Raw genomic sequence first — 13,130 nt, forward strand, 5'->3', positions numbered from 1 at the left:
ATTTTTAAAAATCAAAATCATACCAAGTATCTCCTCAGACCACAATAAAATAAAACTAGAAATCAATAACAAGAGGAACTTTAGAAACTGTACAAATAAATGGGAATTAAACAACATGTTCCTGAAAGACCACTTGGTCAAGGAATAAATTAAGAAAGAGGCCAGGCATAGTGTCTCATACCTGGAATCCCAGCACTTTGGAAGACTGAAGTGGATGGATCACTTGAGCCCAGGAGTTCAAGATCAGCCTGGGAAACATGATGAAATCCTGTCTCTACTAAAAATACAAAAAATTACTTGGGCATGGTGATGTGCACCTGTAGTTCCAGCTACTCAGAAGACTGAGGTGGGAGAATTACCTGAGCCCAGGAAGTTGAGGCTGTAGTGAGCCATGGAAACATAACATACAGCAAAAGCAGTGCTAAGAGGAAAGAAGATTATAGCAATAAATGCTTACATTAAAAAAAAGTAGAAAGATTTCAAATAAACAACAATGAACCTCAGGGAACTAGAAGGTCAAGAACAAATCAAGCCCAAAATTAGCTGAAGGAAAGAAATAAAGATTAGAGCAGAACTAAACAAAATAGAGACTTAAAAAAAAAATACAAAGGATCAACAAAACGAAAAGTTGATTTTTTTTTTTTTTTTTTTTTTTTTTTTTTTTTTTTTTTGAGACGGAGTCTCGCTCTGTCGCCCAGGCTGGAGTGCAGTGGCGCAATCTCGGCTCACTGCAAGCTCTGCCTCCTGGGTTCACGCCATTCTCCTACCTCAGCCTCCCGAGTAGCTGGGACTACAGGCGCCCGCCACTGCGCCCGGCTAATTTTTTTTCTATTTTTTAGTAGAGACGGGGTTTCACCATGGTCTCGATCTCCTGACCTTGTGATCCACCCGCCTCGGCCTCCCAAAGTGCTGGGATTACAGGCGTGAGCCACCGCGCCCGGCCGAAAAGTTGATTTTTTGACAACATAAAATCAATAAACATTTAAGACTTCTAGTACTATATTAAATAAGAGTGGAACAAGACAAGGATGCCCACTATCACCATTCCTATTTAACACAGTACTGGAAGTCCTAGCCAGAGCTCAGACAAAAGAAAGAAATAAGAGGCATCTAAATTACAAATGAGAAAGTTATTATAAATTGTCCCTCCTTGCAGGTAACATGATCTTTTATAGAGAAAAACCTAAAGACTCCACCAAAAAACTCTTAGAACTGAGAAATGAATTCAGTAAAGTTGTCAGAATACAAAATCAACATACAATAATTAGTAGCATTTCTATACACCAGTAACTAGCTGAAAAAGAAATCAAGAAAACAATCCCATTTACAATAGCTGCCAAAAAATATACCTAGAAATAAATGTACCAAGGAGGTGAAAGACCTCTATAATGGAATCTGCAAAACACTGATGAAAGAAATTGAAGAGAACACAAACAAATGGAAAGATATCCAATGTTCATGAACTGGAAGAATTAATATTGTTAAAATGACCTTACATAGAATGGTATTATTCTGACACCATTCAATAAATGATGTTAGAAAAGCTGAATATCCATAGGAATGAAACTAGACCCCTTACTATATACAAAAATCAACTCAAAATTGATTGAAGACTTAAATGTCAGACCCAAAATTGTAAAACTACTAGAATAAAACATAAGGGAAAAACTTTAGGACATTGTTCTAGACAACAACTTTATGACTAAGACTTCAAAAGCACAAGCAACAAAAACAAAAATACACAAATGGGACTATATTAAACTAAAAAGCTTCTGCACATCAAAAGAAACAATAGCGTGAAGAGACAACGTGTAGAATAGGAGAAAATGTTTGCAAACTATTCATCAGACAAGAAACTTATATCCAGAATGTTCAAGGAACTCAACAGCAATAATAATAATAATCCCGTTTAAAAAGTGGGCAGGGTGGGTGCAGTGGCTCATGCCTATAATCTGAGCACTTTGGAGGGCCAAGGCGGGTGGATCACCTGAGGTCAGGAGTTCAAGACCAGCCTGGCCAACATGGTGAAACCCCGTCTCTACTAAAAATACAAAAATTAGCCAGGGGTGATGGTGTACACCTGTAATCCCAGCTACTCAGGAGGCAGAGGCAAGAGAATCACTTGAACCCAGAAGGTGGAGGTTGCAGTGAGCCAAGATCACGCCACTGCACTTCAGCCTGGGTGACAGAGTGAGACTCCATCTCAAACAAACAAACAAAAAAAGTAGGCAAAGGACATGAGTAGGCATTTCTCAAAAGAAAACATACAAATGCTCAACAGGTATATGAAAAAATACTTGACATCACAAATCATCAGGGAAATGCAAATCAAAACCCCAATTGAGGGATATCATCTCACCCCAGTTAAGATGGCTACTATCAAAAGACAAAAAGTAACAAATGCTGGCAAGGATGTGGAGAAAAGGGAGCTCTTACATGCTTTTGGTGGAAATGTAAATTATAACAGCCATTATGGAAAACAGTATGGAAGTTTCTTTTTAAAACTAAAAATAGGCCAGGCGTGGTGGCTCACATCTGTAATCTCAGCACTTTGAGAGGCCAAGGTGGGAGGACCACTTGAAGCCAGGAGTTTGAGACCAACCTTAGCAACATAGTGAGACCCTGTCTCTACAAAAAAAAAATAATAATAATAACTTTTTAAATTAGCCAGGCACGCTGGTGCACACCTGTGGTTCCAGCTACTAGGGAGAGTGAGGCTGGGGAATCGCTTGAGCCTGAGAAGTCAAGGTTGCAGTGAGCTGTGTTCATACCACTGCACTGTAAAAAAGGAAAAGAAGAGAGAGAAAGAAAGGAGAAAAGGGAAGGAAGGAAGGAAGGAAGGAAGGAAGGGAGGGAGGGAGGGAGGGAGGGAGGGAGGGGAAGGGAAGGGTAAGGGAGAGAGACAGAAAGAAAGAGAAAGAAAGGCAGAAGGAGGGAAGGAAGGAAGGCAGGAAGGGAGGGAGGGAGGGAGGGAAGGAGGAAGGAAGGAAGGGAGAGGGAGAAAGAAAGAAAGAAGAAAAGAAAAAGAAGAGAAGAGAAGGAAGGAAGAGAAAGACAGAAAGACGAAAGAAAGAAAGAAAAAAGAAAGAAAGAAAGAAAGAAAGAAAGAAAGAAAGAAAGAAAGAAAGAAAGAAAGAAAGAAAGAGAAAGGAGGAAAGAAAGAAAGAAAGAGAAAGAGGGAGGGAGGGGGGAAGGAAGGAAGGAAGAAGAGAGGAAGGAAAGAAGGAGAAAGAAAGAAAAGGAAGAAAGGAAGAAAAGAAAGAAAGAAAAGAGAGAGGAAGGAAGGAAGAAAGGAAAGAAAGAAGGCAAGAAAGAAAGAGAGAAAGAAAGGAGGGAGGGAGGGAAGGAAGGAGGGAAGGGAGAGGGAGAAAGAAAGAAAGAAGAAAAGGAAAAGAAAGAAAAGAAAAAAGAAGAGAAGGAAGGAAGAGAAAGAAAGACAGAAACAAAGAAAAAGAAAGAGAAAGAAAGAAATAGGGAGGGAGGGGGGAAGGAAGGAAAGAAGGAAGGAAGGAAGGAAAGAGAAAGAGAGGAAGGAAAGAAGGAGAAAGAAAGAAAAGGAAGAAAGAAAGGAAGAAAAGAAGAAAGAAAGAAAAGGAAGAAAGAAAGGAAGAAAAGAAGAAAGAAAGAAAAGAGAAAGAGGAAGGAAGGAAGGAGGAAAGAAAGGAAAGAAAGAAAGAAGGCAAGAAAGAAAGAGAAAGAAAGAAAGAGAGAAAAAGGAGGGAGGGAGGGAAGGGAGGAAGGAGGGAAGGGAGGAAGGAAGGAAGGAAGGAAGGAAGGAAGGAAGGAAGGAAGGAAGGAAGGAAGGAAGGAAGGAAGGAAGGATAGGGAAAACTGGGGAGACACTTGCCAACTCCTGCCACAAAACCTCAGAAAGATCTAGGAATGGGACGCACAGGTATCTTAAAAAACAGGTGAGGCCAGACATAGAAGATCATGTCAATAATCTCAGTACTTTGGGAGGTCACAGTGGTAGGATAGCCTGAGCCCAAGACAAGCCTGGGCAACATAGTGAGACTCTGTCTCTACAAAAATAAAAAAGTAGCCAGACATGGTGGCACACACCTATAGTTGCAGCTACATGGGAGACAAAGGTGAGGATTGCTTTGGCTCAGAAGTTCTAGGCTGCTGTGAGCTATGATTGTGCTACTACACTCCCGCCTGGGTAACAGAATAAGATCCCATCTAGACACGACCTCCCGCTGACTCCTCACCCAGTCAGCAGTAGACTGGAGGTTTGGTTTGTGGATAGATTCCAGGGGGCTAGGAGGAGGCGCACAGTGGAATGTAGGCAGACAGGTCCCACAATGAGAAGAGAGGGGGTAGGAGGCAGTCCATACGCTGAATGAGACAGCCCTGTCTCCTTCCTCTAATCACCAGCAACCACAGTTACCCCCACCCAGGACAGAGGATTATTTTCTAGAGAAGCTGAATAGTCCCACAGAAAATACCTAGAGACACTGGCATTTGAGGGTCTCAACAGAAAGACCAGATCCACTGCCAATCACTCACAGCAACTGACAGGCCCCACCCAGACTCACAGTATTATTTAGTGCTTTCCTCTTCAATATGAACAAACAAGCAAAAGAAAGAAAGAAACTTGAAAGAACTGGAGACAACACAGGAGGGCAAAAGAACTTCAGGAAAACTTAATTAACATCCTTAGATAAAAGAACATACTGCAGCCAGGCACAGTGGCTCACACTTGTAATCCCAGCACTTTGGGAGGCTGAGACGGGCAGATTGCTTGAGCTCAGGAGTTCCAGACCAGCCTGGGCAACATGACGAAGCCTGGCCTCTACAAAAAATACAAAAATTAGCCGGGCGTGATGGTGCATGCCTGTAATCCCAGCTACTTGGGAGGCTGAGGCAGGAGAATCGCTTGAGCCTGCGAGGCAGAGATTGCAGTGAGCCAAGATTGCATCACTGTGCTCCAGGCTGGGAGTCAGAGTGAGACCTCATCTTAAAAGAAAAAAAAAGAACATACTGCACACTGCATACATGACACAGAACTGGGTGCTATTAAAAGAAGAAAGAAAAGAGCAATCCACAACAAAAGAACTCTTGGAAACGAAAAAATATGATAGCCAAAATTTTAAAAGTAATAGTAGGGTAGATAAGGACAAGAAAATTTTACCAGAAAGTAGAACAGAAAGGTAAGATGGAAAATAAGAAAGGAGAGGGAAAAAAAGGTAAGAAAACTAGGGTGCCAAACCAGGGCATCTAACATTCATCTAAAAGAGATATCTGAAAAGCAGCAGAGAGAACACAGAGGAGAGGAAATCGTCAAAGACAAAACTCAAAAGACTCTCTCAGAATAGAAGGTGCTGAGTCTCCAGATGGAGGGAACCCACTAAGTACCCAGCACAAAGGATGAAACAGACCCATGCCAAGACGCATCAGAACAGGAAGTACAAAGAGAAGATCCTGAAAGCTTCCAGGAAGGAAAATGCAGGTCACATACACAGCACGGAAAACCAGAATGGCATAAGACTTCTCAACAACCATATTTGAAGCTAGGAGGCTACGAAAGGCCTGCAAAATTCAGAGGGAAAATTATATCCAACCTAGAATTTTATTTCCAACCAAACTATTGATCAGATATGCAGAAAGGAAAAATAAACTTTTTCAGGCATACATTCTATCAAAAATCTTACCTTCCTTGGCCCTTTCTCAGGAACCCACCAAAACAAGGGGGTAAGTTGAGAACGAGGAAGACACAGCACAACTTTGATAAAAAATAAAATATTTTTTGAAATTACATTTAAAAGCTGATTTCTCCTAAGAAATCTTGTCCTCAGAATCTGGTCCTCATGTCCTCACCATAATTTCAAAAAAAAAAAACACTGGATTCTAAAGCGCATGTTTGTCAACATTGTAACATTTCTGAAATTGTTATTATATTGCAATTGATGGCCTCTTAGGTCAATAAAATATGGCAGCAGCTAACATTTACAAGCTGTTGTATAGTTTGCCACAGTATTTAATGTACTTTTCCCTTCTTAGGCTTTGCAACCTCCTGAAATGAGTTTTAGCAACCCCCATTATGAACACCAAGAAACAGATTCCACGTGGTGAAGCCACTGAGAGCCAAGACTGGACTGTGTGGGCTCCAAATGGTATATTTAGGGTCGATTGAGTACCTTTTCCTTACCAAGGGTTTTCAGCAGATCATTTCATTTGGGTCTCCTCAAATATCTGCTCTTTTGACAGCTAAAGGAAATGAGGCTCAGCGAAATGATGCAGCATGCCCAACCTCACACATCCAGTAAGTGGCAGAGCCAGGATCTGAATGTGAACATCCCTCCACTGCCTCTGCTATTTGGCTGGCATTAGGGGCAGAAGCTGTGTTCCCATGGGAACCAAACATGGGGAGCTACTAATCCACCCCAGAGTAAGAACCCACCACCACCCTCACCCCTTCGCCTGCAGCTCCAGCTGCACTCACTGCATAAGCATGTCCCGGGCCAGGTCTGAGAGGTAGCGTTTGGATCCACCCAGGAATAGGGACCGGTATCGCTGCCGCCTGTCCTTTGTCTCCATCAGCCAGGTGTTGAGGTAGCGGCCCACACCTACTGGGTTCTACAACAGGGAGAGGATGGCAGGACATTAGCAAGCCTGGCTTGGAGACTGTGTCTCGGCTTCCTCTCCTCCCCTCGGACGCTTCCCTATTTTATCTGTTATGAATTGAATTGTGTCCCCCAAAAAGATAGTTGAGGTCTCAACCCCGAGCAACCACAGTACCTCAGAATGTGACCTTATTTGGAAATAAGGTTGCTACAGACATAATTAGTTAAGATTAAGTCATACTGCAGTAAGGTAGGCCCTTCATCCAATGTGACTGGTGTCCTTTGAAGAAGAGACACACGGGAAGACAGCCATGCCAGGATACAGATTGGAGTGATGACTACAAGCCAAGGAACATCAAGGATTGCTGGCCACCACCAGAAGCTACAAAGAAGGAAGGATTCTTCTCAATAGGTTTCAGAGGGAGCGCGGACCTGCAGACGCCTTGATTTCAGACTTCTCGCCTCCAGAACTGTCAGAGAATATTTCTGTTGCTTTAAGTCACCTAGTTTGTGGCAGCTCTAGGAAGGGAATACAGCATCCCACCCAGATATCGGTGTCACAGATCTTAGAGGCACCAACAGAGAGATTGGGAAAGGAGATGTAACTTGCCCAAGGTAACACGGCAAGGGCAGAATAAAGGCAGGACAAGAACCCAGCCATCTGCGGAGCAGTCCTGAGGGGTGGGCTGGGGAGATGTTAGAACCCAGGAGCTAGTCCCGTGCTAAACAGAAGTTGCCTCCTACAAGGGAGAAGCCTGTTTCATGAGGCGCCCAGGTTTCGGGGGTACAAGTAGAGGGGCTCTCCCACCCTGTGGGGTGTGGCCAACTGAGCCTCCAGAACCCAGACCTCACATCAGCCCTTCCCACTTCACAGGGGCTGGCTCTGTGGTAGCAGCAGGGTCATCTGGCTCTGGTCTAAACATTTCACTTGGGGGCTCTCAGGTAAAGACTTTCTCCCCTGCAGGGGGTGCAGGCTAGAGGTGGAAAAAGGAAGGATTCAGGGACAACCAGCCGGTCCTCACAAGAATTGGTCACTGGGGTCTGGGCACGCTGAGGACCTTGCTACCGTGTGGGAAGGTAAGGAGGTGAGGTGGCTGACCTGTGCTACTGGAAGTCAGTCAGGATAACAGGCTATCTAATTGGGGGTGGGGGTGGGAATGGCAGGGATTCTTGGGGTACTGGAAATAAGAGCTGTTAAATATTCTGGGAGGTAGTTATGGCCATCATGTGGTAATTCATGGAGCTGTGCACTTAGGACTCAGTGCCTTTCTCTACGATTATTAGATTCCAATAAAAGGTGCATTTACAAACTGAAGAGGGGTGGAGTAAGAAACAGAATGAGGTCAAAGCCCAAGGCCAAGAATTTAGCTGGTTTACAAGAACACTAACTAAAGATTACATTGCACACTTGGGGATGGCTGCCTCTGGATATGAGGAAGAGAGTGGGAAAGGGAAGGGGACAGAAGGGGGTCTTGCTCAGCGAGGGACAGGAAATGCACCAGCTTCACCAGCTGCCCCGAGGCCCAAGAAAAACACAGAGAATGGAAGGAGCATTTCTCTAGAATGGCATGGTTGCAGTGGGATGTTTCTTAGCTCTCAAAGTGTGGTCCCTGGAATAGCATCATCCCCATCACCTGAACTTGTTGGAAATGCAAATTCCCATGTCCCAACCCAGGCCTACTGTACCAGAAGCTCTGGCATGGAGCCCAGCCATCTGGGTTTTAACAAGTTCTGCAGGTGAGGCTACTATCAGTTCAAGTTTGAGAACCAATGCCTTAGGAAAATAAGACAGTGGGAGTGGACCTCAGGTCCCTTGGGGAAAAGAAAGGGGAGGCATATGGCTCACTCAAAGCATCAGTTACCTGGGGACAAAGAGGCTTTGGTGTTGGCTATAGAGGCGGGAGACAGTTCCCATGTATCCCTCACCCCAGACCCACTCACCCAGCTTCCCATAATCATCTGAGAGGACTTTGCGCCTGACCCCTTGGAGGTCAACAGGAATGGGGGCTGGTTGACGGATTTGCATTTCTTCTCTTGTGGAAGCCAGAAACTGGGGCCAGATGTGGCCTACAAGTAAGGAAGGAAGGCTGAAATCTGAAGAGGCTCTGGCAGTGTCAGCCTGGGCCCAGGGCAGGTGAGGACTCTGGCCAGCTGACTCCATGCATCCAGCAGCCTGGGTCTTGAGCCAAGGATGGTGGAGGTACCCAGCTACCTCTGAGCAAGAGGGCTCTCATGACCCATGCCACCCACTCTAACAAACATCCATCACAGCCTGATGCCTCTTTTTAGGTGCCCAAGGGTCTTCATTGTCTGGTGAGGCCCAGAGAGCTGAAGACCCCACTTCTGAGGAAGGAGACCACACCACACCACACCACTCCAAGTTCCAAGCAGACTTGGAGCCAGATGAGCTGGGTTCCAATCCCAGCCCCTTCTCACCCTTGCTGGGGGAACTTGGCAACTTCCTTTCCAGATCTGGGCTTCAGTTTCCTTTAGTGAAATGCAAATGATAATTCCTACCTCAGACGGGCTGTAAAATGCCTAGCAGGGGCAGACCCTGCTTTGGGGGCCTGCTCAGACCCCCAGAGGACTGCTTTAACACCAGGGCCCAGCACACCACTCCCTTGGGTGGAGCAGGTGGGCAGGCCCTCCAGTGGGTAGACTGTACTCTGCCCTGCTCCAGTTTCCCCTGCCCATCCGCCAGTGCTCTGAGGCCAGAGGAGGGAGGCGCAGGGGGAAGGTTGGCACTGGCTGGGTGCTTCCTGGGTACCAGGCACCATGCTGTAGGCTCCGAGTACAGGGCCCCAGATAATTCTCACAACCACTTCACCATCTTCATAGGACAGGGGTGTAAACCGAGGCCCGAACAAGGTCTCACCTAAAGTGTCCCAACGTGCAGGACCAGGATTGGAAACCAAGTCAGTCTGATCCCAAGACTGAGTTATTCCCCATGAAATAAGGCACACTACCCCATGCCCAGCCCTGGAAGGAGAGCTGCCCTCCGAGAGAGGAAGGCCAGCCACAGGAGCGAACTCACCAGCGTGCGGGGGCACTGGCTGAGGCTGGCCCAGTAAATCCTCTCTGTAGGGATTTTTGGGTTGCGGGGAAGTTTAGAAAAAACCCCATGCTTCTTGTTGTGACGTGAGTTAAGTTCTTCTACGAAGCTCTTGAAATTCATCAGTTCCCTGGGCTTTTTTTTCTGAGAAAAGGAGAGTAAAAGGAATCTGTTATGCCAGGAAAATCAGAGCTCCTTTCTCAACCCTCCCCCGCAACCAGAGAAAAGCATTGGGGCATCACTTACTATCCTGCTGTGCAGACATCCCGGAGGTCAGGCCAGCCTCGAGGCCCCCCTGACCTGGGCTGGTGAAATAGTCTTCCCCCAACCAGCGGGTTGGGGCAGTGTTAGTCTCTTGCACCATGCACCTGCCACACCCTACTGCCCAGCTCCTTTTCACCCATTTCTTCTTTCTTTCATTTGTTGGACATGTATTGAGTCTGGCACCGTTCTAAGCAGGAATGATGTCTTAAATATTTAAAACCAGAGTGACTGGAGGAGCACAGAGGATTTGGGGGGCAGTGAAACTATTCTGTATGATACTAAAATGGCAGCTGCATGTCACACATTTGGCGAAACCCACAGGATGTCCACCACGTGAGTGAATCCTAAGGTATGCCACGGACTTGCAGCGATAATGATGTATCAGTGTAGGTTCTTCAACTGCAGCAAACGGACCAGGCTGCTGTGGGATGTCGATGGTGGGGGAGGCTGTGCGTGGTATGGGGAGGGCAGTGGGTACATGGGAACTCCTTATACTTTCCACTCAATTTTGCTGTGAACCTGAAACTGATCTTAAAAAAAAAAAAAAAAAATTCTAACAAACAAAAGCAAACAGCGTAGCCTGGGCACTGGCCAGTCAGAATGGGCACTGGCCACAGTGCCTGAGGAGGGTCCCTTGACCCCTGCCATAGCTGGTCATGGGGAGGTCTGGGGGGCTCCAGGGAGCAGCCAGGTCGAAGGCTGAGAGCTCAGTGGCTACCTGCCAGCTGGTCCTGAGGTCCTTCTACGTTAACCTCCACCCTCCTAAGCGCTCCTGAGCTCTGCCATAGCACTCATTGCCTGCTCACACTCGAGAATTGTTTTCTTATTTATTGATGACTGAGTTTCTTTCCTCACTAGAATGTAAGTTCCGCAAGGGCTGCTTTCCCCTGCACCTCGCCTACTACCTGACTTAATCATACCCACTGCGAGAATGCGTAATGGAGACAAGATAAACAGGCAATTAGACAAAACTTAATTCCAGTGGCCATGAGCACAAAGCAAGCTTTGTGGCACTGTGAGATCACATCACAGGGACTTGACGGGGGTGGGAAAGGAGGCCATCAAGATAAAATTGTACCTCAATTTCCCCTCCTGGGCCTCGTGTTCTCTGCTTTGTTAACAGCACTGGCACTAACCCAGCCAGCTTGGTCTATAATGCCTGCCGTTTCCAAAATAGGAGGACGCCCCCACCTTGTGCCATCAAGGTTCCTCATGACCAAGCTCCCCTGGCACTGTGGGCCATCTTCACCTCCTGGGCACTTCATGCCAGTGCAGAGGAGAGAGCTGACAGTGAAGTCAGACAGATGTCCTTGGGTTCAAATCCCAGCTCTGTTCCTTCCAGCTGGGTGGCCAGCCTCAGTTTTCCCTGCCTAACATGGGAAGCCAGATCTGGCCCTGGCTGTGAGAGTGAAGTGAGGGGGTGTGGGAACAGCCCGATGTAGAGCCTGGCGCACAAGCTGGTGTTCCTGGTGCTGACTAGTGAGGCCTGTCATCCTGCAGGGGCATGGACTAACACCCTCCACCACCCCAGGTACACACCTGCATGGAGTAGTGCCCATAAGGCAGTGGCTTGCTCCGATCACCAGAAAAAGTGTCATAGGGGCCGCGGGTGCCGACGGATCGTGCCACGTATGTCTCAAGGTCACTTTTGAAGGAGTAGGTGCCGGGTCCCAGACCACTCCCCTAGAGCACAGCAGAGGTGATGAGGCCTGCAGGAGAGCTCAGCTTCCCCCTCTGCCCTGGGAGTGCCCCTGCAGGATGGGAAGGCAGGCAAGGCCTGGCCAGCCAAGGGGGTACCTGATGAGGCCGGGGGTCCGGCTTGTTGCTCATCCTGCACATGAGGCCCTCGGAATGGGACCGGTTCCAGGCATTCTCCTCCAGCTTGGTGTATGGGTTGCCCTTCTCCCCATAATTTCCAGGGCCTGGATAGTAGTTCTGTGGGGCGGGGGTGGGGGCATAGAGGCTGTCAGAACCACTCCTTGTGCCTGAGGAACAAACACCTGAGATTGCCATCCCCAAGAAGGGAATGGGATTTTCAGGGTGCCCACTTGCTACCCGCCCTCCAACACACAGCATTGTTTCCCGTGAGCGTCCACCACTGCTCACACCTTCACCTCCAAGTTCAGCCTCTTCCCCAGGGCTCCACTGGCCTGACCAAGTTATATCTCACTGCTTCCTCCTTACATTGCACGTTTTGGCCAACATAGCGGGCTTCTTGCTGCTTCTCAAGCACATGCCACTCTGCCCAACCTTCTTCCCTCATTGGCTCATGCTGTAACCACCACCCGGAATGCCCTTCCTGCCCTCTTTGCCTTGGACAGTTCTACTGCTTCTGCAAAGCCAGCTCAAATGTCATCTCTCCTAGGAATGAAGTCTTCCTCCCACTACCACCTGAGATAGTTGCCTGCTTCAGTGGATTCGGCAATTCCAACCTTCACACCCCTGCACCACAGCCCTGCGTGACATGAGGGCTCTCTCAATGTGCTGTGAACAGCGCTGTGACAGGGAAGGACTCCCATTCTGGGTTCAGATCCTGGCTCTGCTGCCTCCTAGCTGAGTGACCTTGGGCCTTCTGAGTCTCATGGTCCATACTGGTACCATGGGATAGGAATACTTTCTTCCAGGTAATGACGATGAAGTTACATACTGTCTGCAAGCAAGGGAAGGAGGTTGGGCGGAATGGCATGTGTTTGGAGAGCAGCGAGGGGCCCACCATGTCAGAGTGTGGGATGCAGGGAAGAGGCAGTGAGACATAGCATGGATGGGCCAGTAGGGCCCTGGAGAAGAGGCTGAGCTTGGAAGCAAAGGTACGAGCAGTAGTGGAGGCTCACAGGCAACAGTGTCTGGCACAGAGTGGACACTGACACACGATAGGGTGGGGTGGCTGAATGTCTTGAGGGACAGGAGGAGAGGTTAGGAACTGGTTGGAATGACCGTCTGGGACCTGGGCTGCCAGGGTCAAAAGGGTGATTTTGTAGGCCGAGTGAAGAGAGCAGTCCACCTGGCAGAATGCTTTCTGCTGCTCTGCACCTTTTAGCCACGCGGGGGCACTGCTGCTCCATAGATGGCTCGGCTGTGCCCTACCTCTGAGCCTGGAACCTGGCCCTGGGGAAGCAGGATGGGGCGGGGAGGGCAGGGACCTCTGCATGGGGAGTCAGGTCACTAAGGGCATCAGATTTGTTTGCTCCCAGAGGAATGGGACTACATGTCTCCTTCCCGGGTTCCCATGTATGTTCTGGAGAAAGCCC

The 13,130-nt window shown here is 47.8% G+C and overlaps 1 protein-coding gene across 2 annotated transcripts in view; it reads right to left on the reverse strand.

Annotated features, from left to right (window-relative positions):
* CIMAP2 (ciliary microtubule associated protein 2) overlaps positions 1-13,130 on the reverse strand; it is a 43,441-nt gene that overhangs the window by 21,150 nt on the left and 9,161 nt on the right. For both annotated transcript variants that reach the window (XM_007978621.3, XM_073007260.1), the window contains exons 5-9: positions 11,680-11,817; positions 11,422-11,565; positions 9,601-9,762; positions 8,508-8,633; positions 6,446-6,579 (exon numbers count right to left, since the gene is read on the reverse strand). In XM_007978621.3, coding sequence (XP_007976812.2) covers positions 6,446-6,579; positions 8,508-8,633; positions 9,601-9,762; positions 11,422-11,565; positions 11,680-11,817 — 704 coding nt within the window. The remainder of the gene's footprint in view (positions 1-6,445; positions 6,580-8,507; positions 8,634-9,600; positions 9,763-11,421; positions 11,566-11,679; positions 11,818-13,130) is intronic.

The sequence above is a fragment of the Chlorocebus sabaeus genome, chromosome 20 (genome assembly GCF_047675955.1).
Source record: "Chlorocebus sabaeus isolate Y175 chromosome 20, mChlSab1.0.hap1, whole genome shotgun sequence".
Classification (NCBI taxonomy): Eukaryota; Metazoa; Chordata; class Mammalia; order Primates; family Cercopithecidae; genus Chlorocebus; species Chlorocebus sabaeus.